Below are 27,486 nucleotides of genomic sequence, written 5' to 3' on the forward strand. Positions count from 1 at the left end.
TCTCTTTAAATAAGCACATGTACATCTCTGCTTTCTCTAATTGCCTGTAACATCTCACTCGGTCTGAAAATGGCGAACTGATTCGCTTTCTCTGGGTAACAACTTCCATGCCGAAAAGTGTTCAGATGGCCTGTTGGTGCTCAGGTGAGGTCTGTTTACTGATCTTTGCGATGTTGGAGTTTAGAGTTTCCTGCCAGACGCTGTTCATTGGTGGTCAGCCAGATAATGATGTATGACAGAGAGCAAAGTGCACTGCTTGTTTCTACATGGTGATGCCCTTGTCTTGGGAAGTTGACTGGCTTTTGTTTTTTTTTTTCTTCATAGAGAGTGGAAAACAGGATTCTTCAGTAATTGTAACAATATCATTGCTTGGAAAGAAAGGAGAAGCTAACTTTTTGGATTTGTTGTTACTGCTGTGTGTGTGTGGGTGTGTGTGTGTGTGTGTGTGTGTGCTGTTTTCGTTCCCTACACCAGCACCTTATAAAACCAGATCGGAATGGCATTGCTTTTTCTTGATATAAAACTCCAAAAATTACATTTGCACTAAACAAGTAAGAACAATATTGTAGCTATTCATGCATTAACAGCACAAACTTACAAACCAGCTTCTTTTTTTTGTTGTTGTTTTCTTTTCCCCTCTGCTATAATTGCTGTTCACAGAGATCAATTAAAAACCAGCTGAACCAAAATTGAGCAAGTCATTTTTATTTTTATTTTTTTGTGAAATAACCCAAAGCCTTTAAGCGACAATAATAAGAGCGATATTTCCAGTTGCGTGAGTGGATAGCCTTTGTATAGAAATTGTTGTAGATCTAATAGATGTTTTTTTTTTCTATGAACCAAACTAAAAGGTGTTGTTTTTTTGTTTTTTTTTTCAAGCAGAATATTGTTGGATGCCAAAGTGGTGCATGTCCTGTTGGGTGAACAGCTTTTTATCTCTGTCCAAAACTGCAATGTGGGCGACCACTTCCCCCAGTAAGACCAAAACAAAGTACACAGTACACAGTTTGTCACTTTCCTTTTTTTTTTTTTTTTTTTTTTTCTGTTCAAATTAAGTTCAATGAAAGAATGTTTACAACAGTGACAAGTATTCCTAACCCAGATGAATGTGGCATCATGTTGCAGGTGAAACCCTGCATTACCTACAGCGGTACCGACAAACACCATAGAGACTTTATTTTCCCTGAATGTGTTAAATTCACATGTTTGTTTTTTTTGTTGTTGTTGTTGTTTGTTTTTTGGGTTTGCATTTGGAAAGCCAAACCTGGATACACCGGGTAGCAGAAATAGCCAATATTAATAAATACCATATCAAATTATGCAATTGAATTTTATTTTATTTTTTTAAGTCTTCAAACTGTCTTTAAGCCTGATAATATTGTGTTTGACTATTTTCTGGAATTGAAACAGATTCCTTATAAACCAGCAACTATCAGATAAATACTTTCCAAAACATTCCCATCTGTATAGTCATTTATCTCCCCTCTAAGCTGCTTATGTGTTGCTTTTAGCAAAACAGTTGCTTATATCTTTAAGAGCAGAGCCCGTTTTCCACATCTTCAGATAGCACCGAATGTAATTAGTCTGTGGTTTGTAAAATCGTGAAAGAAACAATCCGAGTTCCTTTTCAGCTCTGCTTCTTCTGTGCAAACTTTGTTATTATTATTATTATTATTCTGTTCTTCTAAGCTGAAAATTGTAGGTTTCTTAGCAAAGCTTGCTAATCTTTTCATTATCGGATGCTTTGGAGAGCAACAGATCCCACTGGTGTGAAGGGAAGTGATATCTTCAGCTGTGGATTCATACTCGTTTGAGTTGTGCGTCTTTTTTTTTAATTAGAAACAGAAATCCGTTTGCAGTTTGGTTTCCAGCTTTGCTTCATCTCCCAGCCTGATGATCCTGCCTCATGTGGAATTGTTCTTGTAAAGACTTTTTTTATTTTTATTTTGAATGAAGCATGCGTTTTTTTGGGGGTGGGGGTTTGTATGTTTGTCAGCATATAGTTGCTAGAACCTGGTTTATTTTTAGTTTTTTGCATGTAAGTAATGAACCAATTTGCAGAGCGCTCAGCCGGCTTCACCAGGAGTAATTCTCCTGCTCCTGTTTGTACATAAATCCTCTGAAGAGTAACGACGTCTCTGGCAGTCATTGAAACCATGTCCACTCCGTTACCTACAGCCATGTGACAGCGACGTAATGTGTACAAGTTCTAGTTTATTACAGCAAAAGCGTATCTAGCAGCCGGCCCTGGCGTTGCTACTTATCTTTTTTTGTTTTTTTGGTCTCGAGTTTCCCTGTTTGGCAAGAGGTTTTTATTTTCAATTCTAAAGATCTCTGCAAATGTTTGAATATCTTCAGATCTTTGTCGGTGTCTAAAAAGCCTCTAGGATGGCTGTTTAAAAGTTTCCCCTCCCCAAAAAACGAATTCTGCCCCAAACATTGAGCACCATCTCCTGAGGTCCAGCTGCACTCCCACTGGTCAGCTTGAAGAGCTGAATTAACATTTGTGACCATCAGCAACTCTTGGCTCTCCACCGAGCCATACCCTCATATTCAAATGGTAATCAAGAACATCAGCAGAGTTTTCCAATCGTCATTGCAGGTCATTCAACACTCAGAGGCGTCACCACCTCCAGACTGTGTCTGCTGCTCCCTTTAGTGTAAACGTCCTTTGTCCTTTAAATGACGCGTCTAACCAGAGCTGTTGGGGAAATCTCCAACTGAATGCCGTCGTCCTGATCTATTCACATCCACTCCTGCCAGGCGATTGCTTTAAGTAGTTTCACATCTGGGCAATAACTTTACAGTTTGATTTATTTAGTTTGTTTTTGTTTTTTTAAATCCATCAGCTTGTAAAGAACTACCTCAGAGCAGCGTCTGGTGCTTGCTACCCTCATCCCGTTTGTTTATGAGAAAGGCGCTGAAGCGAAATCTCGTAGTGACCAAACCGATAAAGGCCAATATCGTGTGAGAGAATTTTTAATGTTGCAATGTTTGGGTTTTACTTTTTTTTTTTTTAGGGGACCAAATTTATTGAATTTTTTTTCTCTAGCCAAGCCGGAATCAGAGAACCCAGCATTAGCTTTAGGATTCCTCCTTGTGTGATTCATGCAGCATAATCATAACTGGATCTTTCACATGTGCCATTGTGATTCCGATTTGCTCGCCCACGATTTTTGGATTCTTCATGTCAGCAGAGTTGTTGTTGTTGTTGAGATGCAGTTGCGGTGATTCTCCGTTGCCGTGTGGGTCGTTGGTTCCGGTGTGACAAGTCTGTTTGCATTGAGCACGTCTTTTTGGCTGGATTTCCGAGTGGCTTGATTCCATTTGTAGTTTTACCAGAAAAGCCTAAACATTGAGGTTTGACACATTTTCCCGCGATGAAATGCAGAGTCTAGTTTCTGCCTTTCCTCCTCGCCGGACTCGCCATCCCTCGCTCCCGTTTGCTCGTTAAAGGGAAGAAACGCGTTTCAGTCTGACTTGCAGCATATCAAATCATTCGACCAAAGGTACATATGAGCTGCTGTGCAACTTCACAGATCAAATCCAAGCTGCAGACATCCAGCGTGTTCGCAGTCGTTTTCTTTTCAGATGTGCCTTTTGTCGAATTTTTTTTTCCCTCCTTCTCCATCTGCTCCAGCGTTAGGTTTCGACCTCCATCTCATCGTTTAAAAATAATAATAATGCAATATCAAAATCCAAGACGTTCTCTCCGTTTTCAATAACCGTGAGCGTAGACGCTGCATAGAACCATCAGTATTTGTGTTTTTTGCACTTTTTTGAAAGCAGTCTCTGAAAACGAATAAAAATAATGATGCCCATCTAGCTTGGGCTGCGAGTATAAAAAAACAAAAAAAAAAAATGACTGACGAGGTATTTTATGCTATCAATAGGAACTATAAGGAATAATGACTTTGAGAAGCTTTTCTAAAGAAAAAAAAAGTTGATTATATCTGTCTATATATATTCATGAAGTACCTCATAAGCCTGATATATGCTGCATTGACTCTGTTTTGTTCTCTAAATGTATTGTCCAACAATATATATATATACATTTATATATCTTTTAATTTTCCCTAATGGGAGGTTTGAATGTCACAAGCAGCACACATGCCTCAACCTGCTATTGTAACACCTTTTGGCCAAATCCACTCAAATTTCATCCAAATATTTCTCCAACCATGTCGATTTAAAAAAAAAAAAAGATTTTGTCTATGAAGAATTGATGGTGCACCAAGTGTTTTCACACGCTTGTTGACTCAGGTATCGCCATGAAAGGGCTGTACCGAACCCACCCCGCCCTTCTTTTACACCTTTGTCTTAAGACGGCCTTGGAGCTACATGGAAAGTTCCCATCTGGCCTTACAGTGGAAGAAATGATGCACTACAATGTCCCGGACTCCTCGTCGACGTCGTCATCACCGCGTTATCTACCTCCTGTGAATGTAGAGCCTGCTCTGGAGATGTAGTTGACATCAAAGATGGTCCTTTTGTTTAACGGAGATGAATAACAACTTATTAAGAATAAAATTGGCCAACTAATTTTCAGGGTGCTCAATTTTCTTCCTTTCTTTTTTTTTGCCCCAACTTTCAATTTTCTACCTTTCAGCGACTCCTTTGCAGCCAAAGTCCTTCGGCAGAGGCAGCTCTGCAAAGTCACGTGACTTCAGACCTCCCTTCACTTCTCTCCAAGTTTTTTTTTTTATTATTATTTTTTTTCTTTAAAACCACCGACATGCCAAAAACTGAGTTTGCTGTCCTTCTTGTTCTGGTGAGGGTTCTTCATCTTGCTGAATTTAATTTGTTCACATCGACTGCTAAGCTCCTTTTGTTTGTGTTGTAAAGATGTAGGCTGTCTTGGGTTTTCTGTTTCACATTTACTTTTATTTTATTTTTTTCGGGTAACAGTTATGCTTACAGAACACAAAATATGCTGTAAACCCTGTTTAGGACATAATGTGAATACGTATCACTTAATATAGTTCACACTTTGGCTTGACTGTAAGTTGCGTAAAATAAAAACTTTTAAAATACTTTATTCTGTTGTGGTTTTATTTTTTCCATTTGTGCATTTTCATCTCTGTTCCTTTTCATCACTTGATGGACGGGTATATTGAAACATTCTGGTCAACAGACGCAGCAGCAGCCGCAGGTTACGATTTGATAAACTTTATTAATTAGAACTTTACTAATAAAAATGTAAAAACAAGTACAGTGGATTGATGGGGCAACATTTCAGTCACACAGTTGGGGCTGACGCAAATAAAACCTAAGATTGTGGAAAAAATTACGTTTACTGTAAGATACATCAACATGAGGACATTTCTCTTTCTTACCTAAAGTGCAAGCAAATATCTTAAGAAAAAAAAGGTTTGTTTTTTTGATATTTCAAAATGAAAGCATGATGCTACAGCTTTGCTGTTTTGGCTTTGCTTTGGGTGCTTGTAGAGTTGGACGCTGCATCAGTTTCAGTCTGATTGGGGGGTTGGTAAGGAGCTTTGACATTCAGTGACACCGAACATAAGGACAGAGTGAGTCGCGTTTACAAAAATACAACAAACAGGTTGGCTTGTGAGGTCTGGGCGACGACAACGTGACACATAAATAAAGCTGAGGATCACGTCTGATTGAACTCTACACACTATTTAATCACCACAATGATAGAAAATAAAATGACAAATCGAGACAAAACGGTTTGCCCTTTGAAAAAGGAGTTTTCCTTCTTGGCAGCAGGGGGCGACTCCTTGATCCAGCTGGAGGACATGAGCTGACGAGCTACTTTAAAATGACAAAAGGTTCAGGTGGAGACAGAATGGCTCCGGTGGTCTTTCAGACACGGAGACGACTGCTCAAAGCCCCACTTCATTCTGGAGCTTGGGTGCAGACGGCTCCTTCCTGTCATGGAAGAAGGACTGGCAGCACAAAACCATTCACAAGACTAAAGACTACAACAATAAATTAAATGGAAAAATAAAAACAACTGGCCCAAGCACATGTGTTTGAATTGATTCCACGTGAGATATAAAGATTTTTCATTAAAAAAATGTATAAAATACATAAGCACCCTTTCCCTTTGAGTTTGGAGTAGAAAAGGAGCTGCACAGTGTGCAGGTCTCGGGGGGGAGAGAGAAGGATCAATCGGATATTATCAGTAGTATCTCCTCCCTCCTCTCCTCTTCATTGTCAGAAAACTCTGTGGTTTGTGGAAGCGCTGGTTCTAGTCCTTAATACACCCAGTTCACTGGGACCCACTGAGGCTCGGAGCACAGTTTGTCCACAGCGGCCTGTAACGTCTCGAAGGCTTTGTCCAGGTTGTCGTTGACGATGGTCAGGTCGAAGTAGTGGCTGTAAGCCCTCTGGATGCGGGCGCTCTCATCCACAGTCTTCCTCAGGTCCACGTCCTGCGGAGACAACAAGGGACGGGTCACCACTGGAGTAACAGTGTTTGCAGTTCGGAGAGTGAAAAGGGAGTGACGATTCGGCAAATTGTACATTTTATGTTAAGGATAAGGCCACTCTTCCAAACTTGAAATGAAATGGAGACACGGGAGGTTTTCCTGACCTCAGTGGTAGGCTGGGTTCACCAAGTCTCCGAAAAAAAATCATCAGACACATTCTACACGCCAAACAGTGGTTTGATGGACATGCTGTGAAAATAAATCCATCACCACCAACAACTTTGCTGAAAACAAATGTTTGATCAGACTAAAAGCTTATTGGTCAGGAATAATTGATGGAGTATCTATGATTTTGTTGGAGTGAATCTCACAGTTTAAGTAACAGCTGAAAATGGGTCGGGTCTTGGTCTTAGTCAAATCGATATGATCACACTGTTGAGTTTGTCGATTGGTTACTCACTGTGAGCTGTTTTGCTGTGAGGCCCGCATCCACCACAGCTTTGTGCATGGCCTTGAGCGTATCGAAATCAGGCGCTGCGATGAAAACCACGAAGGGCATGAACTCCGCTGTCTTCAGTACCTTCAAAGCCTGGAGAGGACAATCAAGCAGGAACATGTTTACGTTCACCTACAGTAGCTTCTCTGTGACGTTCTGTGTGGTTCCCTCCGTCCTGCCGGCTATTCGCCAGTCCTTTTCAGGAGCCATTTTTGAGCCGTACCTGGGGGTTGACGTCCAGGATGCAGGTGCGTCCCGCGGCGACCACCTCGTGTATGGAGTCGATTTTTGTGCCGTACAGGTTGCCGTCGTACTCGCCGTGTTCCAGGAAGCGACCGGCCTTCACGTCCGCCTCCATGTCTGTCCGCGAGGTGAAGTGGTAGGTGTTGCCGTTTAGCTCCTCGTCACGGGGCCTCCGTGACGTATCTGAAGGTGAAAAAAAAAAAAGCATAGCTTTGAATATTTAAATGTTTAATTTTTTTTTTAAATTACAGGCCCTTTAACTTTTTCATATTTGGACTTCGGCAGCCAACTTTTGGTGCGTTCGTTGCTCTGGGTACTTTGTATTTTTGGAAATGTTTGTCCGTTCTTTGTAAAGTAGCTCTTTCTCATCCGAGTACATCTATGAACATCAAGTTTAAATTCTTTCCATAGCATTCAGTCAGAATAGAAGATTAAAACCTTAACATTCCAGGGAGTTTGAACAGTGAGAGGCACTGTGTAGGAGAACAGGAATATTACATACATGGTATAGTGGTGCCAAAGCGTGTGGGGTGGAGGACCATCAGTCTGTTTTTCAGGCTGCGGCGGCCCACCCCCTGAGCTCCAATCAGGACTAGTGTCTTTCTCTGGAATGGAGGGACTTTGGCTACTTCCTCGTAAATCTGCAACTCGTGTCTGTCGAACTCTGTCAGAAAACATGTTAAAGTTTGAGAAAACTGGAATAGAAACATCAGTTGTAAACCAACACTGAGAAGAATTTATTATTACCTGCATTCTTGGCTGTTAAGTACATCATCTTCTTCTTTTTTTTCCCTGCTAAAGTGCCACAGAGAATTCCTGAAAATGAAAGAGGAGTATTTATTTACGTGTGCATATTTGCAATTGCAGCTTTTAGCCAGAAGGGGGCAGGCTTGGAATGTTTTCTGAGTGTTGGTGGCATTTGTGGTAGAATTGCTTCAGGTCTGTGAATTTAGTTCTGGTAGACTTAATTAATATTAATGCATTAAGTGTAGCTTTCACATTTTGATGTGTCACATTTCTTACATAAATTTACCATCAGCATGAATGTCTTAGAAATTTGGGGCTTTTTTTGTACAAAATACTTTCTAAAAACAAAAAAAGTTAAATCTCTCTTAGCAGGTTCAAGAGAAACAACACTTTCTGTAGGCATCAATGTGGTCTTGGAATAATTTTGCATGGATATTGGGCCGAACGTCTCATCAGAACCTGTAAAGGCTATTTGGTTTTCTGGAGGTTTTCCTAACTAATTCTCTTTAATACAAAGTTACATTTTTTGGATTCAGGTGGTTAAAAACAAGGCAAACAGAACAATGTCTCCAAGCAACATGAGCTTGTTGGTTCCCATCTCATCTCCACTGAAAACTTGGGGGCTGTGCTCAAAAGCAGGTTTGTAAATAAGGATAATGCATCATTAAAATACAAAATTAATATGGCATTCATGTTTATGATGACAGCAGTTTACAACGAGTAAATGGCTCATTTGCATTTAAGACCACAATTATGGGCAGGGAGAACAAAGACAAACCTGATCCATCAAAGTCTCTGGGGACAAACGCTTTTCTCTTCTCCTCCAAGAACTGACTGGGTATTAGTCCTGTGGCGCCACCCACTACATGGCATGCCTGCAATGGATTACAGTGCAGCTTGAGATTTCTTTCGTCTCGTGACCTTTGAGGACACTTGACCAGAAACGACAAGTGAAAGGAAAAGCTCACCTGCCACCAGTTGGGATCCTCTCTGTTGACAATCTGAAGGATGTCGCCTCTTTTGAAAGCCATTCCCGCCTCTCGACAGGGAATCAGGTTGTCACTGGCTGGATCGTAGTCAAAATACGGCCGCACGTACACCTGTAGGGCTCGCATGTTCACTTAAATCTGATTATGTTTCAGAAGAAGACAGTGATATAAGGTATGGCTGGAGTAAAGAAGTGACAACAGGGTCTCAGAGGACGCCCTGTGCTGCTCTTTACGATGCACCGACAGCGGAGGCGTTTGCCAGAAAGGCTAAGTGCTCTGGCTAATGTATTAAATTAAACAAGCAGCCAGAGGAAGCCATAAAACAAGCCAGTAAAGTACACTGCTCAGCATGTGCAGAGCCGCAGAGCAGGATAGCGTTTCACATCATGTTTCATTCACCTTTACTTCCACTTTATGCGTCTTTAGCATAAACTGGCATGTTTACGCATGTCAATTTATGTGAAAGATGAAAAAAAGGCCTTTTTTTATTTTGATGTCATCGAGAAAATAAGGGTTTTATAACCTACTGTACTTTCCATGTGAGGGTGCATGTAACTACAGGAAGCATGTGTGTGAGAGTGAGTGGATATGTGTGTGTGTGCGCGTATGAGGCTAAAACAGCAATTCTGACCTACATAGCATGTCGAGTGTTATTAATAGGGCTCCCATGGTTCACATTCATGCACAGAGGATTGATGGAGGCGCTAGATCACCAGGCCGGTGCCACCACCCAACATCTGCCGCTCTTTATGCATCGTTTCTTTACACCAACACTGAACACCGATTTGTTGTTCTACCTGTGGAGGTGCAGGAGCGTCCCTGTAACTGGGGAGGATCTTCAGCGTGATGCCTCCGCTGCAGTTTTTCAGCATCTCCTGCAGCTCTGTGGGGTTGTTGCCGACATCCTTGCCGTTCACCTCTTTAATGATGTCACCCACGTGGAGCAGGCCTTGCCTGTCGATCATGCCGCCATGGAGGATCCTGGCAATGACCAGGTCATCTTTTTCTACGCGAAAGGTCACGCCCTGCGGGGAAGATGAATGGTTATGGAATGTATAGCCTGGGATGCTTCCTTTCCTCTTCAATCATTCAAAAACAAAGGTACAAAGAAGTATATAAAACTTATCGAGTTGCCCTTCGGCTCGGCTCACCAGCGGCTCGCCGGCCTTCTTTCGAATGCCGATCATGCGGACGGCGTCGGCCTGCATGAGCGCGCTGTTGACCGCTGCGTCGTTAGTCATTTCAGTCGGCGGAGGAGCTTCATAGCATTTTGATGCCACCATGTCGTGTGCCTCCAAAAGGGACTAAGAGAGGAAAAACAATCGTACGTGAAGCATGCCAAGAAAATATTTAAAATTATGTTTTTAGAAAAAGAATGTCTCTTGCTCAATTTCATTCACTCAATTTCATTCATTTCACTGGTTTAGTCTGAGTAACCCTAGATGTTTAAAACCATAAACAGAGCAACTTTATGCATTACTGCTTGATGTAAAGTGTGTGACAGTGATAAGTATCAACTAACTGACATTAAGTGGGAATCCTATGAAGTACTGATGCTACTGAGAGCGCTCAGCTATGAAGACCTTTAGCTGTTCAGACATTAAAACCTTTAGCTCTTTGAGGACACGACATCAGCGATTGACTTTATACTCTGCAAAATATGTAGCTTTTGACAACAAGTGTTGCCAATAGACAGGATTGGGGTTAAGCTTTCAAATCATTCAAATCTCTTGTGGTTTTTCATAACTCATTTCTCCACTTTACCTTCAGCTAGGCATGCCATTCAAAAACTAAATGGATGAGCAATAGTTAAAACATTCAAGGTGTCTAATATTACAAATTTTAGCATGTTGCCTAATGTAAAAACCTAAGCAAATAGTAATGTATTGGCCACTGCTGACATGGTAAACACCATTAGCTTATCTCACATGATATGTTGTAAGTAGTATGCTAGCTAACGCTCGTTTATTAGCTAATGCTAAGTTAATACCTAAGTTTACCATATAACTTAGGTATCCTAGCATTTCAGAAAAATGCCAGGATATATAAGATGCTTATGGGACCATTCTGTGCTTAGCTAATTCTATCTAAAATGTCATTGTTAGCACATAACTTCATAGCAGCTACTATTTGGTACTTTAAGCAAATAATTTAGGACATTAGCTAATGTTGATATCACCACCTATTATTAGCCACTATCAACTAAAATGTCACCATCAACATGTTAGCATTTAGCTGATGTTGACATTTAAGATGCTACCAAGATAGTACTGTTAACCACTTTCAGCTAAGATTTTACTTTTAGCAAGTTAGTATTTTAGATGCTGGGATAAAAGTTGATGAAAGCACAGTAGCTGATGTTAGCTACTTTCAGCAAACACATCATTATTAGCACATTAGTATTTTAGTCCAACTTTATCTAGCAGTTAACCTTAAGGTCATTGTGTCAATTGCAAAACTGCTAAGACTTCCAAGCAGCTTCCTTACAGGATTGTATTTACCAGCTTCTGCTATTTAGTATGCTTTAGCTGTGCCTTTATAAAAGACTGTTCTTCACAAGTTTTTCTCTTCTAATGTTTCTGGTCATCTCTTCATTATAACAAGTGTTGCTACTTCAGTTTAGAAGATTGACAAATCTATTCTGGAAAAAAAAGAAGCTTTTCTGAGGTATTTTTGGAGGTGTGCACATTTTCTTTGTTTTGTTTTTTTCAGTATGACTAGTAAGATTCTAAGTTGCACTTCTGACATATCCACTAAAAGACTCAATCAACTAATGAATCAAAATTTAGGATTACCCTCTGATTGTCATCACGTAATTTTTTGGTTCACTGATTATCCCTAAAACAGCTTTTTTCCAATCCTGGATTACTGTCTCTTGTTCCTAAAATATCTTGCTCAGATGATAAACAACAACTCTCCAGGAAACTCACTCTTCAAACTCACATGCTCAGTCTGTGATGTAATATCTGTTTCCCATTTTTATAAACCCAGCATCTCCCTTCCTCCCACCCGCTTCCTCAGTAGGTCAACAGGGTTTTAACTTCCAGCTAACAGCTCGGAGAGCTCTGATTGGTTCTGAGGGCTCGCTGGGCTCAGAATAAAAGCTCCCATTGGTCCAGCTTGTGTAAACCTGCTGCTATGTCCAGCACTGGAGCACAGGGGCCAAACATCAACTAACCAAAACCAGAATAATAAAACAGCATACTCACTGTTCAATGCATGAAAACCTGTTTGTCTCAAACATTTGCAATATATGAATCAACACTGAAAGAGCACCATCTCTGCATCCAGACTTGTCTGGTTGTGGAGGATTACAGCTTCTAACACTACTTTCCTGTTGTTTGTTTCTGTTTACTCTGTCTCACCTGGAAGTGCGGCTCCTGCAGGATCCTGGAGAGTTCAGTCGCGCTGTCATCTTTCACCTTGAGGTTGCTGATGTCGCCCAAGATCTCTGTCACCAGCTCCATGTTGTTGTCCTGCACCGCTTCCAGCTTGACGTCTTCCTGCTGCTCCTGAGCCTGGAGGGGACAAAGAGTCTCAGGGAGGGCAGATGGTTCTCACAGATGTGGAAAAAGGAAAAAATCTTCAGATGACTCTCTGTTGTGTTGGTGCTATTATGTATACATGTATAAATGTTGTTGGAAATTTATAATAAAACGTTCCCTCTCTCTCTTTAATCTGACGTTTAGAATAATCTTGGTTATCCTATTTTAACTAAATCAGAAAATGTTTCGTATTACATTTCAGAAAGCGTTGAAAAATCCTTTGTCTTTTTATACTGCATATACAAATCTGATTCCCATTGTTTTGTAAGGCATCCCAAATTTAGCTGGTCAAATGACAATTTTTCGGCTGTAAACAACCTGCTGTTCAGCCTTGCATTCCAGTAAAAACATGAATCTAATTTCTACAAACTTCATGGAATAGGTGAAAAGTGGAAAATTACGTCTTTTCTGGCAAGAACTACTTCACATCTGTGCTTGAAATAACCTGACCACATAAAAGATTGGACACAGCAGTGAACATTTGTGAAAGCAAATCAATTATAATTAAAAATATATTATAATGCATGCATAATCAGTAAAAAAAAAAAAGAAAAAGCTTTAGCAGTGAGAAGCTGCATTCTTTCCTTATTAAAAGTGCATATGGATGTCCTGCAGGAGAAGCCTTACTGTACTTAAGCACCTCAGCCAGAGCACGCAAAGGATGCAGAGGGAGTCTTCAAGGCGACTACAAGTTAGTCCGCTCACAGCCTCTAACCCTTAGCGTAATTTGTGTGTGTGCTACCTGAGGATGGGAGCGTACAATTGGACTTTCCATGATGCCGCGCAGAAAAAGCAGGTCGATGTCTTTCACGCCTGTGGAAGTAGGTCCCTCAGCAACATTATCCTCCACCTGCTGCATTGCTGAAAACACAAAAAATATACGCAAAGAAAAATGGGTAAGAGATATTTTTGTGGGTTTAAGACAGACCTGACACAAAAAGCAAGTCCCATTGATCTAAAACAGCTAAATCTCAGGTTCATACACTTTCTAAGCAACACAACATTTCAAAAACCATTTTAGCTGCTTCAAAGCTCATTCCCACAAGAGCCCACGTGTGCATGCCCACGCATAAAGCTACCAAGATTTAAAGGCTGTAAACAAAAAATAAACAAAACAAAAACACAATCTAATCTGTTAACATAAACAGATACTGTAGAAGGAGAGGTGTGGACTGTTTGTTTGAAGCAGCTAACGCTGTAATGCCAGGGTCTGAAAGCCAACGCAAGCCCATTTAAGCCACTTAGAGCACTGAAATCGTGTGTCAGTGTTTTAAAGCCTGTTTTCAGTGTGTCATTATGCACTTGTGTGGGTAATAATTATGCTCAGTCAGCATTTTTAGCCCGTTAACTTATGATTTATTTCTCTAGATTTTGCTCTTGCTAACCCACTATTATACTTTTAACCCCAATCACGCTCTGTGTCATTAGGCTGTACTCTATACTTGAGTCTACTCTTGAAGAAACAAGTTCAATATGCAACCCCCCCAAAATACTGCAGCTACGAACAGAGATAAAGTAAAACTAGAAACAGGATATATATAAAACGTATAAAAAACACATGTTTGTGTAATATTAAATCAGACGAAACCTGTTTTGTTTTAGATTAGAATCACCAACATTATTTCTACTTCTTTATTCCTCAAATTGGATGGACGAATATAGACAAGGATTGCTATGCTTTTACAATTACAAATTGCCTGAATAGGCCTTGTATATTTGTGTAAACCATTTCAGGCAAGCATAAGCAGTGTAGAAACTATGTTCTTTAGTACATAGGTGTACCAAATCAGGATGGCAGCATAGTGCTGTGTAGGTCATTTACTGCAGGATAAACTGGAGCACTTTAAAAAATATTAAGCATCCATTACTCATCGCAAGAAAAAATATGTGGAAATATGGAGGCAGTAATAATAAAACATTTGCTCTCTCTTTAATCTGACATTTAGAATAATCTTGGTTATCATACTTTAATTAAATCAGAAAATGTTTTGCATTACATTTCAGAAAGTGTTGAAAAATCCTTTGTCTTCTTACACTGCATATAAAAATCTAATCCCCGTTGTTTTGTACGGCATCCAAAATTTAGCTGGTCAAATGACGATTTTCAGAAGAATTTCTTATAACATATTTTACATTTGCAGGGTATTTTTTTATGTTTATATTTCTGAACGTCACACAACTAGCAATACACATTCAGATTTGTGAGTTGGTGGTTTTCATTAAAGTGAACACAATGTACTACATGCAAGAAATGACAAAACAGGAAACCAAAGGCAAAAGCACAGTCAGACTACATCAACAGCAAGCGCGGTGCCAAAACAAACCTTCAATATTTATGAAGGGCAAATACATTAGGGAGGATAAGACAGGACTACAGTTAGTGAAATATTGTTGCATAATAAAAAAGAAGCACCAATATAAAATCCAGTATGGAGACACTCCTGTTCCTGGGCTCCTATGGGGACCACACACGTCTTTCAGACCAAAACTGTAATTGTAGTGAGAGTCACACACACACAAAACCGTAAACAAACGGCATCTTGATTTCACTGTGCAGACTCTTACAGTCAGTCATAACTTTTCAAAAACTATAATCAGTAAGTTAAGATATCCTATTTGTTATAAAGCGAAACATGAAGTTGGAGCAAAACAGACTCATTTAGCTTTTGAGCAGGACTGGAAACTTTGAAACCAGAAGCGTCAGAGGAGAGACTAAAAACCAGAATCGAAGCACATCTGGAAGTAAACACCCATACAGCTACGTTTTCATATGTTTATGGGGTTTTCTGCTCTCTGTGTTGACCTTTACCCACTCACTGAGATAAGTGTCATGACGTTCTCCACCTCAGGAATGTTTGCTCGGTTCGCAGCAAGAGTGCACAACCCATCCTAATGAGCACTCACAATCTGTTTGTTCAATGAAAATGTGGAACTGAGAAAAAGCCTCATGCTCAAGTGTTTCTATTGCCCTGCAAAAGGTTAACTTCTTAATCCAAAATGGGATAGTTGCCACAATTGATTCCAAGCAGATACATTTATCTACATTATAAACTGTTCCCTTTGTGTGCTTCAAAGTCATCTTTTTCTACACGTGTCGTGCATTGAATACAAATGGAGAGACTGCCTGCTTGAGAATCCATGCATCTATTTTTTAAGGGTGTGAGATAAATCCAATAAGGGAAAAAAAGACTTGTCAACCTGTATTCCAGTCATATTTAACTGTAGCATCAACGGGAGTGTGCTGGAAGCTGCATATATCTGAGAAGTGCCTTGGCTCTATCACTCTATCACATATATATTCTAATGTATTTTTTAGCTTTATGGATGAAGACATGGAGCTCTTCTAATTTAAATAGGGTTGTCCATTGCAATGACAAAACTGACAACAACAACAATGAACTAATCAGTGCATGGACTAAAACGCCTCAAAAAAGCAGAGCTATTGAGCTGCAGTATATAACTTTTATAGAAAATATGTTTTTTTTTTTACATATTTTTTAAAAAACTCATTGTAACTGTATGGTATTGACAGAGAATCTGTGAAGAGAAAGTCGAGCTCCTCTGCTTTCTCCCAGTGTTCATATATTGCCATCTACAGAAATACAACACTCTCTGAAAAGCGACTAATCAGAGGAGGGTTTTAGCGCTGTCAATCATGGTTGGGTGCACGTTGCTCTTTTTTTTAAACTTTTTTAACTTTCGAAGAGACCCATTCATTGAAGAACAGACAAATCTATTCTTCAATAGATTGAGTTGAATTGTACCTACAATACATTTATTTTTTTCTATCTTTTCTGAAACAAATCCTTGTATCTCTTAAAACATTGCATGTATAGAGGGAATGTGCCAGTCTCCTCCTCCTTTCCTCACCTCCAGATGTCTCTGCTCCCTGAGAGGACTGCACAGCTGGGGGCCTCTCCGTGGCAGGTTGTCCAGAGGGCATTACCTCCTCCTGCACCCCATTCCGACAGGGATCGTCCATAGTTGTGACCATAGTCAGGTCCTTCTTCACTCTTCTTTCCTTCCAGCTGCCACAAGTATCCAAAAGCAAACCACTGGCAAACCACCAGTAGTAGCAACTACGTCTTCTGTTCTCCAACTATGTCTTGTCTACACTGCCAACTTGTTGAACTGTCAGAGAAATGTAGAAAAACAATAGAGGACAAAAAGGGGGATTATGGACAGAGATTAAAAAATCTAAGACAAAACAAGAGTGAACTGAATAGGATTATTATCATGAGAGGATATCCACAGAAAAGAGACGATAGTGATGAGGAAAAAGAATGATGACCACTTCAGTGTTTGTCAGTCCCCTAGTCTGACTTTAATACCGTCTCATGCTCAACTCCACCTCCTTTTTTTTTTTGATCACACAGAGAAAAACACATACACTCATAATCCAGCAATTCTCTCCTGTTGTGTTTGCTTGGGTACCCGTCCTCTTGGATCCCCCACCCTAACAGAAGTCAAGTTACCCTTCTCGTCTTGACTCAGGCACGCACGCACACACTTATGCTGAATTTGTCATTATGTAAGTAACCTTACATAAGTCTGACCGAAGGGGAGCCAACCCTACATTCCTTTTCTTTTCATCCTTTCGCTTTCATTCATACTCAAAGTTGGGCTGCCACTCCAAATGGAGCTTCAGAGTGCAGAAGCTATCGGTTTCAGCAGATTGTATCCTAAATGTATTCTTCTAGTGGTTATCCACTTGCTTAGAATTAATGTTTTCAACAATGCAATTTTCCACACGAGGGAATCTGAGGGGCAGACAGGATTACAAAATATTTGGGGCTGGAGTTTTAAGCTGTTCCAATATTTCAGGGCTAGACACTCACCATGGGATTCTTTTGTAACATAGGCTATATTTGGACCAGATAAACATTATTTTTCTTTTTTGGTGTATTTTAATAAATTACAATAGAAAACCCTATCAGTACAAATGGGGAAGAATCTTGTTATAGATGGCAGTTTAATGCCAAAGATCAACAAATCTGATTCGACCTATATGTCTCATTTGCCACTTTTGCTATAGCGTCTTATGCTAGCATGCTATTTAGCACCAAACAGCTAGGGCTAGTTGGCTATCATTTGTGAATTTAGCATTTTAGCAAATCCTAAATGTTTCAACAGGGTGAAGGTTTTGCACCGTTTTGTAATTTAATCTGACCCTCATTCATTTTACAATAAAATGCTACCATGCTAGTTAGCACAAAATTGCCAATGTTGCTTGCATGCCACCATCTAGTTGTTTTTACTTAAACCAGAAAAGTCACAAATATTTCTAGTGCTGCCCAAAAAAATAATACAATGTATTACAACATAATAGTTACAATGTTGTTATCTGTTACAAATTTGAAGATGTACAAAACATTTAATATGTTTCTTGTAACGTGTTAGCAAAAGCGACGAGTGGATCTTCTCTCAATTTAATATATTTAACATGTTTTTTCGCATCTGGAAGAATCATTAAAATTTGCCTTTCCATTAAGCAAGGAAAAACTAACCTTCTTTCAATCAGCTGACTGACAGCGCTAGCAAGAGTTGGTTCAGACTGCCATTACCCCGACTGCAAAGAAAATATAGAAATACATACGTTTGGGTCCAATTATTGCTACATTGCATTGGCAAAAATGTAAACAGTTCAGCATATTACTTTACAGTGCTTCAATTTGCCAATTAATCTCTTTTCAAAGGCATTTTAGGTTTGAATAATTGCTCCATGTAATTACAATATTTTACTCTCAACAAGTAATTAAGAGTATCATAATCACTAAATTCTTAACATAGTAATTTCTGGTTGGATGCCCACCTGGCTAACAGCACATAGTGAACTGGCTGGGCAGTTTCCTTATCTTTTAATTGAGAGGGCAATTTAACGGTCAGTTAGTTGGTCCACTGGTTGGTTCAATCAGTGATTAGTGAGCTAATTGGTTGGTTTATCACTTGCTTGGTTTGCTAAGGGGTTGGTCAGTCGGACCACTGTTTGGTTAGTTAGTTGGATGTTAACATAGTAGGTTGTCTCAATGGTTGCTTGCTCAACAATTACACAAAGGCAATTGTAAAATCAGTTTATTCAGAGCGAAAATGCATTTTAAAACTCGAAACTTGAAGTATCCCAGTGGAATTGGGAAGAAGTGGGATGAATCAAAAACAGGTTCCTCCCTTTCAGCATCCACCAAACTCCGGCTGCCACGGTGACACAGCTGTGCACCGAGCAGATCTGTCTGTTTTAATCCTGCCCATCCTTAACCCTAACCAGCCAAACCCCCCCCCCCCATCTTTGGACGCAGAGTTTTAATCCAGTCACAAAAACACTGGATTACAGGTTCTGTCTCTCTCTTTTTCATCTCTATCTGTTTGGTTAAAAACATTTCTACCACTTTGGCCACAGACTGAATTATATGTACAGGAAAGTGGGGATGCAAGCAGGCCATGAGTATACAGTGTTACTGCACACATCTCCAGCTGAGGTAGAAGCACTTTGAAATTAGTTCTTCCCATATATGCAAGAACACACACACACACACACACACACACACACACACACACACACACACACACACACACACACACACACACACACACACACCCACGCACGCACGCACACACACACACACACACACACACACACACACTCAAATCTGTTAAACTGTCAGTTTAGTTTTTCCACATCACAGAATAAAAACAATGGAATTAATCACACGTAGAGTTCGACATATAACAGCATCATGACAAGAGAACAGAGTTCCAGAGAAAAGCATCAGCTGATCAAACCTACCGTCTTGAAACATTGTTTGCTATTTTACTAACTAGTTTCTTATAGACAGATAATATCTCAAGCAGCTAATTGTGCATCATATAAAATATTTCTCTATCCTAATCAGACTGAAATATTTATCAGCCAGTGAAGCTTGGGCAAAATCTTGAAAAATACTGCACATAATAATGAACTTCTGCAATGATAAACACCTTGCTACGACAGGATATTTTAACTTCAAAGGCCAGCAGTTTTCCTATTGGCCTATCATGAAATGCCTTCTTGTATTCAGTCCAAAAGTGTATAATACGTTAACACGGACGAAGCTTTGTTTACCTGTGCCAGTTGGTGCAGTCAAGTCTTACATGCAGCTGTACACAGTGAAAACCTGCAAAGAGAAGCACATTGTGAGGCAAGTGTTTGTCTGAACACGCAGACGCAACCATTTACCCCAGCAGATAAACACAGTGAGCAAATGTTTTCTCTCGTTGATGCATCTGTTGCATTGATCAAAGTCATCTCTGCAAGTTCTGAAAAAGGACTCTCGCCTGCACAGTCAGCTATTGGTCTGTCTGAAGAACATTGAAGACAGATATCTCAAGCAGCGGATTGTGCTCAGCTGTTCAAGCACGCCTGCATCATCAGCTAGCACTGTGCTGCTAACAAAGCAAATGGCCACTATTTTTTCTGGAAGCAATGACAAAAAGTTGTGTGTGTTTTTTTTTTCTCTGTTTTCGTTTCAGATGTGAAGTAACTGCTCTGAGATCATCATATTGAGGTTTATGGGTTTGAGGTTAAAAAGTCATTTCTCCAGGGCTGTTTTCACTTGGCTATGCTCACTCAGTGTGCAGCATACATTTAAAAAAAATAATAACATTATAGGTACATGCATTCATCAATGGTCTATATCCACATATCCTTGCAGGGTTGCCCTCTGGTCACTGAACAAGAGGTATGGGCAGATTATTGTAAAATATCCTATTTTAGACACTTTATTTTAAGAAGATGGTGATATAAAATGGAATTTGAAGATATAAAATTATCTCCAATTATGTACACTGATCCAAAATCCTTTACTGCTGCTTAACAGAACCCAAGCCACTTTGTGACTGCCATAACAGTCATTGTAAAACTGACTGGAAACTGTTCTACATAATTATAAAGAACAAGTGTTAAAATGCAAAGCATTACTTGACTGTTTCAAATTAGCTTTTCTCTGGAGTTCACATCAGACTTTACACATATTACAGGAGGGGTGTCCAAAGTGGGTCCTCGAGGGTCGGCATCCTGCGTGTTTTAGTTCTCTTCCTGGTTTAACGCACCTGGGTCGTTAAAGACCAAAGAAGAATACTGACATGCTGAGAAGGTTGTTACTACCACTAGGGAGCGAACTAAAACGTGCAGGATGCCGACCCTCGAGGACCCACTTTGGTCATTCTGTACTAATGAGAGTACAAAAATAAATAAAACACAAAGATTGTTGCAGAAAGTGAACAAATGTTAAGATGATACCATGACTTCTTATTTTTGCTTTAACCAACTAGTGTCAAGGAGGGGTTGGCTGCTTACGCAACAGAGATTAAATTCATGTTGGTCAAGTTTATTGGAAGTGAAAGATATCCTGTGGAAGAATGTTAATGGAGGCACCCCACAAAAGAAAAACAGTTCCTCCTCAAATCATCTGGTCCACAGCACAGGAGCCAGGATGAACCAGTCAAAGGTCTAAAAGAAGAGGGAGGACCAAGTCTTAGCAGAGGAAGGAAGGGCAGCAGCCTATTGTTGAGGAGTGGATAAAAATGGGCAGAGGAGGTGGGAGATTTTCAGTCAGGGAGTCAAGGGAGACGTTCAGAGCCTGAGAGCAAGGAATATATAAAAGGCAGCTGAGGAGAAGAGGAGAGAAGATTCCTTAAAGATTAAACTGGGTAGAGGGAAGAGCTTCTGAAGTCCCAAGAGGATGAGAGGGAAGACATAAGAGAAACTGAAAGAACAAAGTGAGCTGGGATTGATGGCTGAACAACTTTGTAATCTGTTTCTACACCAACTAAAACATTTTGCAATATGAACGTGCAAGCAAACAAAATCAGCTTCCTCTGCAATAAATGCAAGGCATTTTCCAAAAGAGCTATTTGCATGAAACAAGTTCCATTTGAATGAGTTAATTCATTTATTTTCCCCTCTGTCCTGTTGCTGGAGCTCCTCATATCTTAACATGGCTTTTGTCAGATCCTCATACCTCCTCCTGGGACAAAGATAGAGAAAGAGGAGAGAAAAAGACGGCATTTGCAATTCTGGCTGCCATTGGTTGGATAAAGGAGCCAACGAATGCTCTCTGAATGCCCCTGGTTGCCAGGCGCTCAGATGATGGACAGCTCACGGAAGAAGGATTATGAAGGAGGATCAGAGTTTGTTTTTGTATAAAGCATTGATGTTTAGCTCATGTTGTATGTGTACATATGCACAATACTAAAGCAAAAGGGGGAAAAAAATCAAACTTTTAGAACTCAAAATTGGATTAAGCATTGTTTGGTATGATTACACAATCCATACAACAGAGACACTAATCTTGATTGGCCACTTTAGGAAATGTATTTTAAAAAAACTACAATTAACACATTTACTGGTGTAACATTATCTGCCATTGGAAATGTTTGGAAAATGTAACGTTTAATTTACTCAAAATGGAGAACTTCCTAACTTAGAAACATTTTTTTAAACTAAATTCTAAGTGGCACAATCCCATTAAAATAAATACTACAAAACCTCTTCTTTTTATTTTTTATTTCACCACTTCCTGTTTTCCAGGATCGTAAATACAACATGCCACAAATAACCACCTCTTTCAACCACAAGCCACTTAAAATCCCTTAACTTCACTGTTGGAGAAGTCTGTCTCCACCTCCGGGTCGCCGAGAGTCCATAACATCAATTAGATACTCTATAAAAACCAACTGGTTGCTTCACAGGCTTGCTTCGACAAAAAGCCTTTTCTGTCCTTATATCACAAAATGCAGTGTGTTTAGGGTGCTCAACTCTGCTGGGACTTTAACTACAATGGTCTGCTGTGGTCAAACAAAACTATATTAAATAAATAGATAAGTAAGTCTGCCCCAGGGGTGCCAACTAAATTGGACGGCACTGTATAAAATCCCCAAAGGGATCTGCTCTCTGCTATTAGCCATACACATTTTCACTACTGTGTTGTGCCTTCGGATGCATAATGTACACCACTGAGAGCAGTCACTTTCAGTGTTTCTCAATGGCTTCATAGTCACAAAGAATTCATCTGGACAGACCGATGCTGTCCAGGGTCGTTGGAAAATATCTAAAATTGTGCTTCAGCCGTGAGGTGCAAAGTTTACAGCTTACTGTCTCAGTGCTACAGGAGTGTAATACATACTTATTAAAGCCCTTTGCATTTGTGAGCATACATCATTCTGGCTAGCTATTCATACAAGCGCTCATCTCATCTCCCCTGGCCAAGCCCTTCCTGTCATGCCTCTCACCCATCACCCTCTGCCTCCAGTCCAACCCTATGTAGGTCACTCCATGTGCTACCGCAGCCCGCTGAATAAGAGGATTACACTGCTACCTTTAAGATGGCTATCTTAGTGGAGCGATATCAACATAATATTCAGGCATATTCTCCAAACAGCAGAATTTGTTCATTCTTCCAGCTGCTGGCTACTGTTAATTTCCCCGTCAATCTATCCGAGATGAGAATCCATCTCTGTTTAACCTTGTTGAGTCATTATCTGACACTGAACTCCAAATTAATACCATTTACCCTGATGAATGCCTTTCTATTAGCACACTTCGTGCAAAAATGACCCCAATTTCCTCCCTGGTGCTGTTCCAGCGGGTGGGATATCAGATGGTCAGAACCCTGCAGCGGCAGTCGCACAGCAATCTTAATAACGAGCACTCTGTGACATAATCTGAGCCGCCACATGGCGCTGTCTGCTTCATCCATGGCTGCATGGCTGCCTGCAAGTGATTATCATTTAAAAAAAAAAAAAAAGAAGGGGGAGGGTGCGGCGCAGTGATGCAACAGCACTTAATATGACTGTGAAGTTTAACAATGAGGAAAGTGACTTTCTGTGATGTTAGGCAGTAAAATAAAACAGTAAAGATGTTGGGAAAGACAAAACAGAGGGAAGAGATGAGACAAATCAGAATGTCTTGTCCTTAAATAGTAGAATAGAGGAAATGGCTGCTCACCAGTATCAAATGGTTCAAAAAAGATACTATTACATCGTCTGCTAAAAGGTTTAGTCATCCATCCTAACAGTCTGAAGTCCTTTTATTGATATACCAGCGTGATTCAGCTGAGTACATAAAGTAACATAGACCGACCCTCCCCCATCTGTTGCCATGAACTGTCAATCACCTGGCTGAAGGAAGGCTGCTTCATCTTTAAACATTTACATTTATTTGGGCTGGGTGCTCGAGTAGAACCACCCACAGTGCCGTTTGTAGCTTGTCAACTGGGATCTACCAAATATAGTCACTAAAATCTGAATAAGCAAAGGAAAAGAATAGCAACCATCTTTTCAGCCTGCTGACCAGCGGTCTGCAGCAACATGTGGGGGAGGGACAACAGCACAACATTACTCTATATTCAACAAAGCTATAGTGGATTTGAAACCACTTCAGCCACTTTTCAAATACTTTAACGATATTGACAGCTGGATAACTCTACTATGAGCTAAAATAAAAAAATCTCAACATATTTAAGTTTTGAAGTGCAATCTCTCCTATCATTGGCCCCCGGCTACTCCTTCAAAGACTTTCTGAAGGTACGCTCCTGTATAATCCCAATATTGATTAATGTAATCGAGTGAAGCAGCTGCTTAGCCTGCAGCAAGAACTGAAATGTGCCTTCCCTTTCCCTTACCAGCATTGCTTGCCACAACTCATTAAAGTGTCAAATGAGCCATTGTAATGTCTTCTTGCCAGCTGGTTTTCTACCAGCTGTTATCGTGAAAGTTTTGATGGAGAAGTGAAGGAGAACCGGCTTGCTTTCGGACAGCAGGCATATTAGCTGACTTTATACATGTGTTGTCCATGTCTGGAGGGTTTCACTGACATTCCTCCTCCTCGTTTTCATCGCCTCTCTTCCACAGTATGAATAATAGAAAAGAAGAAGCTTCAGCGTGTTGGACTTGGCCTGGCTCGCTCCCATATGTTCCCGCACAAGCTGAGGGCATGCCTCTGACTTCAAATTTGTGTTTTCCTCCATCCTGCTGACAGGAAGGAAACACATGAGGGCATGGGAAGGCTTGCTCATCTTACTTTGGCAACAATAAAGGTCACCCTTGGCTTCTGAGAAAGAACTCTCACTGGATATTCAACCTCGGGGCCCGGAGAATTACTGTAATGCACTGGGCTGGTTCGATCTCCATGTCCTTCTTTTGTTTGTTGTAATTGGATAAACAAATCTGGTTATGAGAGACAAAAACATCAAACCAAATTTGGATGCAACACGATGCATTCTTAGTAGTCCGTTAGCCTGGACAGTCCTACTCAGGAAGGATCCCCAGGATCCAGGAACGTCACGGTACGTACCAAAGGCTTCCCTCCATAATGTGCCAAAGCCTAAACTGCTTATATTTCTAGCCAGGTGGCACTGCGTCTCCTTTGAATAAGGAGGCTAAGAGATTCCTTGAGCCAAACCAAAGCATAAGCAAACGAAGTGGCTGCCCAATTCCAGAAGGGAGGTTCAAAGAGTGTTTCAGTTTCCAATTCAGAAGATAAATCTCAACTTATCAAGAATTTGTCGCCCTTTTTATTTCCTTCAATGTTTTTTGGGTCAAAGCTTCTTATGATCTCACTACGAAATGAGTTGCCATATTAATAAGGAGTTGTAAAACTCACAGCTAATGCATTCTGGGCCAAATACTCCAATGTGTTTATGGAGTAATTGGGACCATCAAAATAGCTTCAAGAATAATTCGGAAAAACTGCAATTCTGGCACCTGTAAAGTGGTTCTGGTTAGCACTGTTACTCTGATGTCAAGAGACATAAACACTGCTTTCTCCACATATTTGTGTTTCCAGACTGCCCTTCGTTATAATGTAGTAACCCCAAGTTTTCCTTTCCTCTGCATGATCAGTTTGTGTATCATTAGTGAGGACAAAGAGGAGCTATGGTTATGTAGCTGTGGTGAAATTCTATGGAAATGCTGAGGACATCATCCATACTTTGACTCAACTGCTCTCAAGCTGTAAGGAGGTAGTTTTCCCATACATACACATGGAGTTTGGCCCTAATCTGTCACTTTAATCGAATGCCACACGTGTTGAATAGAAGGAAGTTCAAATAATCAGGGGACCGCTCTGGTCAAACTTTGTTTTGTTTATTCCACTTGTTTTGATCGCACGGAGAATAAAGGCTCCAACCAGTCATTTTGGATTGGTTGTAGCCAAACCAAAGGTTCTTCACCTATTTGAAGAAACGTAAACATCAGCAGATGTTTTGTACTGACAAAGAACACAGGAAAATATAAACCATGCCAAAAACAATGATTTTTTTTTCATCTGATAAACTTTATGCTCACAAACAACACATGTGGTTCCTACTGTCACAGAGAAATTTAATGAAACGCTGTGTCCTCATTCCTCAGCTTTAGGTTGTTTGTTTCATGCAATTCAATATTCCAACTGTTTCATAATCCTGAGAGAAAAATGGAGAAACGTCTCTTTGGTTTGCCAGTTGAGGAGAAATCCATCCAAGTTATGTCTCACAGATGATCTCTGCATACATTTTCACAGGCACACATCTATTCTACATATTTTCGTTAAAGGAATATTTTAGTCAGGAAGAAATTTGTCCTCTGATTACTGTCAAACATTTCCAGATGCTGCTGTTTATAGACATCCTGTCATCATCCATTTACAACAATGACATCTAGTCTTGAGGGAGTGACTCATTGTTTTTTATTATTTCTGGAAATGCTATTTAAAATCAGTTATGTATTTTGCCAACCGATGAAAAGGCAGATTCCAGGTTAACTGCATTCTGTTCTTGCCAGATATCTGGTTTTAAAATATATTTGCTCTTTAGCTGAAAGAACCCCTCCACCCTCTGCCACCCAAGTTAAAATCTGCTCTTGGCTCCATACAACCTTTGACCGCCTCTGGGCTCTCCAGTTATGTTTTCATTAAGTGTTCACATACAGTAAAAGTGGGCCTGTCATTATGTGCCTTACCCAAAACATCTGAGCATTTAAAATAAAGAAATAAATCGATCTTCTATGACCTGATGTGCTCTGGTGTTTTCCTGGTTTGTCAGTGTTTTGTTTTGTTTTTTCTTACACTACTAGAGGAGGTAGTCTCGGGACAGTTCCAGCCTTCCCGTGCCGTCTGTCCCGCAGCTCTTTCCTCTGATTCCTCCCGGTCAGGAATCTACGCCACGGCTCCAACGCCCGGCCGTGCGCTTGAACCGTGCGCACGGATCCGTGCCAAACCGCGTCGCACCGTTTTTTTTTCGGCTGACCAGACAACTAAAGCTCACGCTCGCATCGTTTTTTTTTTTTTTTTGTTTTTTGCCTCACGTGCGGCCATTTTTTTGTTACCCCATCCGAGCCCATTCATTGTGCCGCGCGCGCACACTTCCAAAACCGTGCGTCAGATCCTTCCCCGTTAGACGGTAAAAAGGACAACCCCCGACATAAATCCAGAACAGGATGTAAGAGCTGAACGTGTTCCGACAGCGCGGAGAGCCTCTGCTTCTGTCAAACTCCGCTGCCGCCGCCGCCGCTACGCCTCTCACCCGCGCCAAGTGTCTTTGTCTGACATTTCAACACCAATTTATGAATGACTTCAGGAGCGTCCTCGCGTCGCGTGCGTTCACGAGGCATGACTTACCTGTGAGTCGCGCGCGTGAGTTGCGGTGGTCCACGGTTCGTCCCGGTCGGACATTCAGATCCACACCCCCTCCCCTCTCTCTCTTCAGCTGTCTGTCCTGGTCCCGCAGCAGACTGCCGACACCACGATGCCAATCAAACAAGCAGGCCACGCCCTTGCTTCGACGTCATACCGCGCACACCAATCACAGCGGTGACACATTACGACCATTAGTTATAGTACCTAGTTCTTAACACAAGTCACCGACCATTCAGATAAATCCACCTGAGAATAAGAGTGAGAATCGATTATGAAGTAAGAGTGCGCGAGAAAGCTTGCGTGAGGACGTTGGGAGATTGTTAAGTGAGCGCGTGCGTTAGAAAAATGAAAATGTACTCCGTGCATATAAAAAAAAAGTGCCGGGAAACAGAACAAGAAGGGAACAAAACTTATTTCAAAAACA

At 40.6% G+C, this 27,486-nt stretch overlaps 1 protein-coding gene across 4 annotated transcripts; it reads right to left on the minus strand.

The window, feature by feature from the left end:
• Nucleotides 1-5,153: 5,153 nt before the first annotated feature.
• pals2b (protein associated with LIN7 2, MAGUK p55 family member b) lies at nucleotides 5,154-27,152 on the minus strand. Of its 4 annotated transcripts, XM_055058824.1 has the most exons (15): nucleotides 27,045-27,152; nucleotides 19,515-19,566; nucleotides 17,926-17,987; nucleotides 16,289-16,549; nucleotides 13,161-13,279; nucleotides 12,239-12,391; nucleotides 10,025-10,177; nucleotides 9,671-9,898; nucleotides 8,853-8,984; nucleotides 8,663-8,759; nucleotides 7,885-7,953; nucleotides 7,640-7,801; nucleotides 7,118-7,320; nucleotides 6,859-6,987; nucleotides 5,154-6,401 (listed from the first exon to the last, which is right to left on the minus strand). In XM_055058824.1, the coding sequence occupies exons 4-15, from the start codon at nucleotides 16,410-16,412 to the stop codon at nucleotides 6,225-6,227; spliced, it is 1,746 nt and encodes a 581-aa protein (XP_054914799.1). In that variant the 5' UTR covers nucleotides 16,413-16,549; nucleotides 17,926-17,987; nucleotides 19,515-19,566; nucleotides 27,045-27,152; the 3' UTR covers nucleotides 5,154-6,224. The 4 variants fall into 4 exon arrangements, with proteins under 4 accessions (XP_054914799.1, XP_054914800.1, XP_054914797.1 ...); XM_055058825.1 differs by lacking the exon at nucleotides 17,926-17,987 and having other exon boundaries at nucleotides 13,179-13,279; XM_055058822.1 differs by lacking the exon at nucleotides 17,926-17,987.
• Nucleotides 27,153-27,486: the final 334 nt, after the last annotated feature.

Source organism: Poeciliopsis prolifica, unplaced genomic scaffold (assembly GCF_027474105.1).
Source record: "Poeciliopsis prolifica strain line A6 unplaced genomic scaffold, Auburn_PproV2 SCAFFOLD052, whole genome shotgun sequence".
Classification (NCBI taxonomy): Eukaryota; Metazoa; Chordata; class Actinopteri; order Cyprinodontiformes; family Poeciliidae; genus Poeciliopsis; species Poeciliopsis prolifica.

Coding starts and splice junctions, on each gene's coding strand:
- pals2b (XM_055058822.1), bottom strand. CDS start 16,412: ATGGTCACAACTATGGACGATCCCTGTCGGAATGGGGTGCAGGAGGAG. Junction 10,178..12,238: donor TGCAGGAGCCGCACTTCCAG/GTGAGACAGAGT, acceptor TTCCTCTCTTAG/TCCCTTTTGGAGGCACACGA. Junction 6,988..7,117: donor TCCTGGACGTCAACCCCCAG/GTACGGCTCAAA, acceptor TGTCCTCTCCAG/GCTTTGAAGGTACTGAAGAC.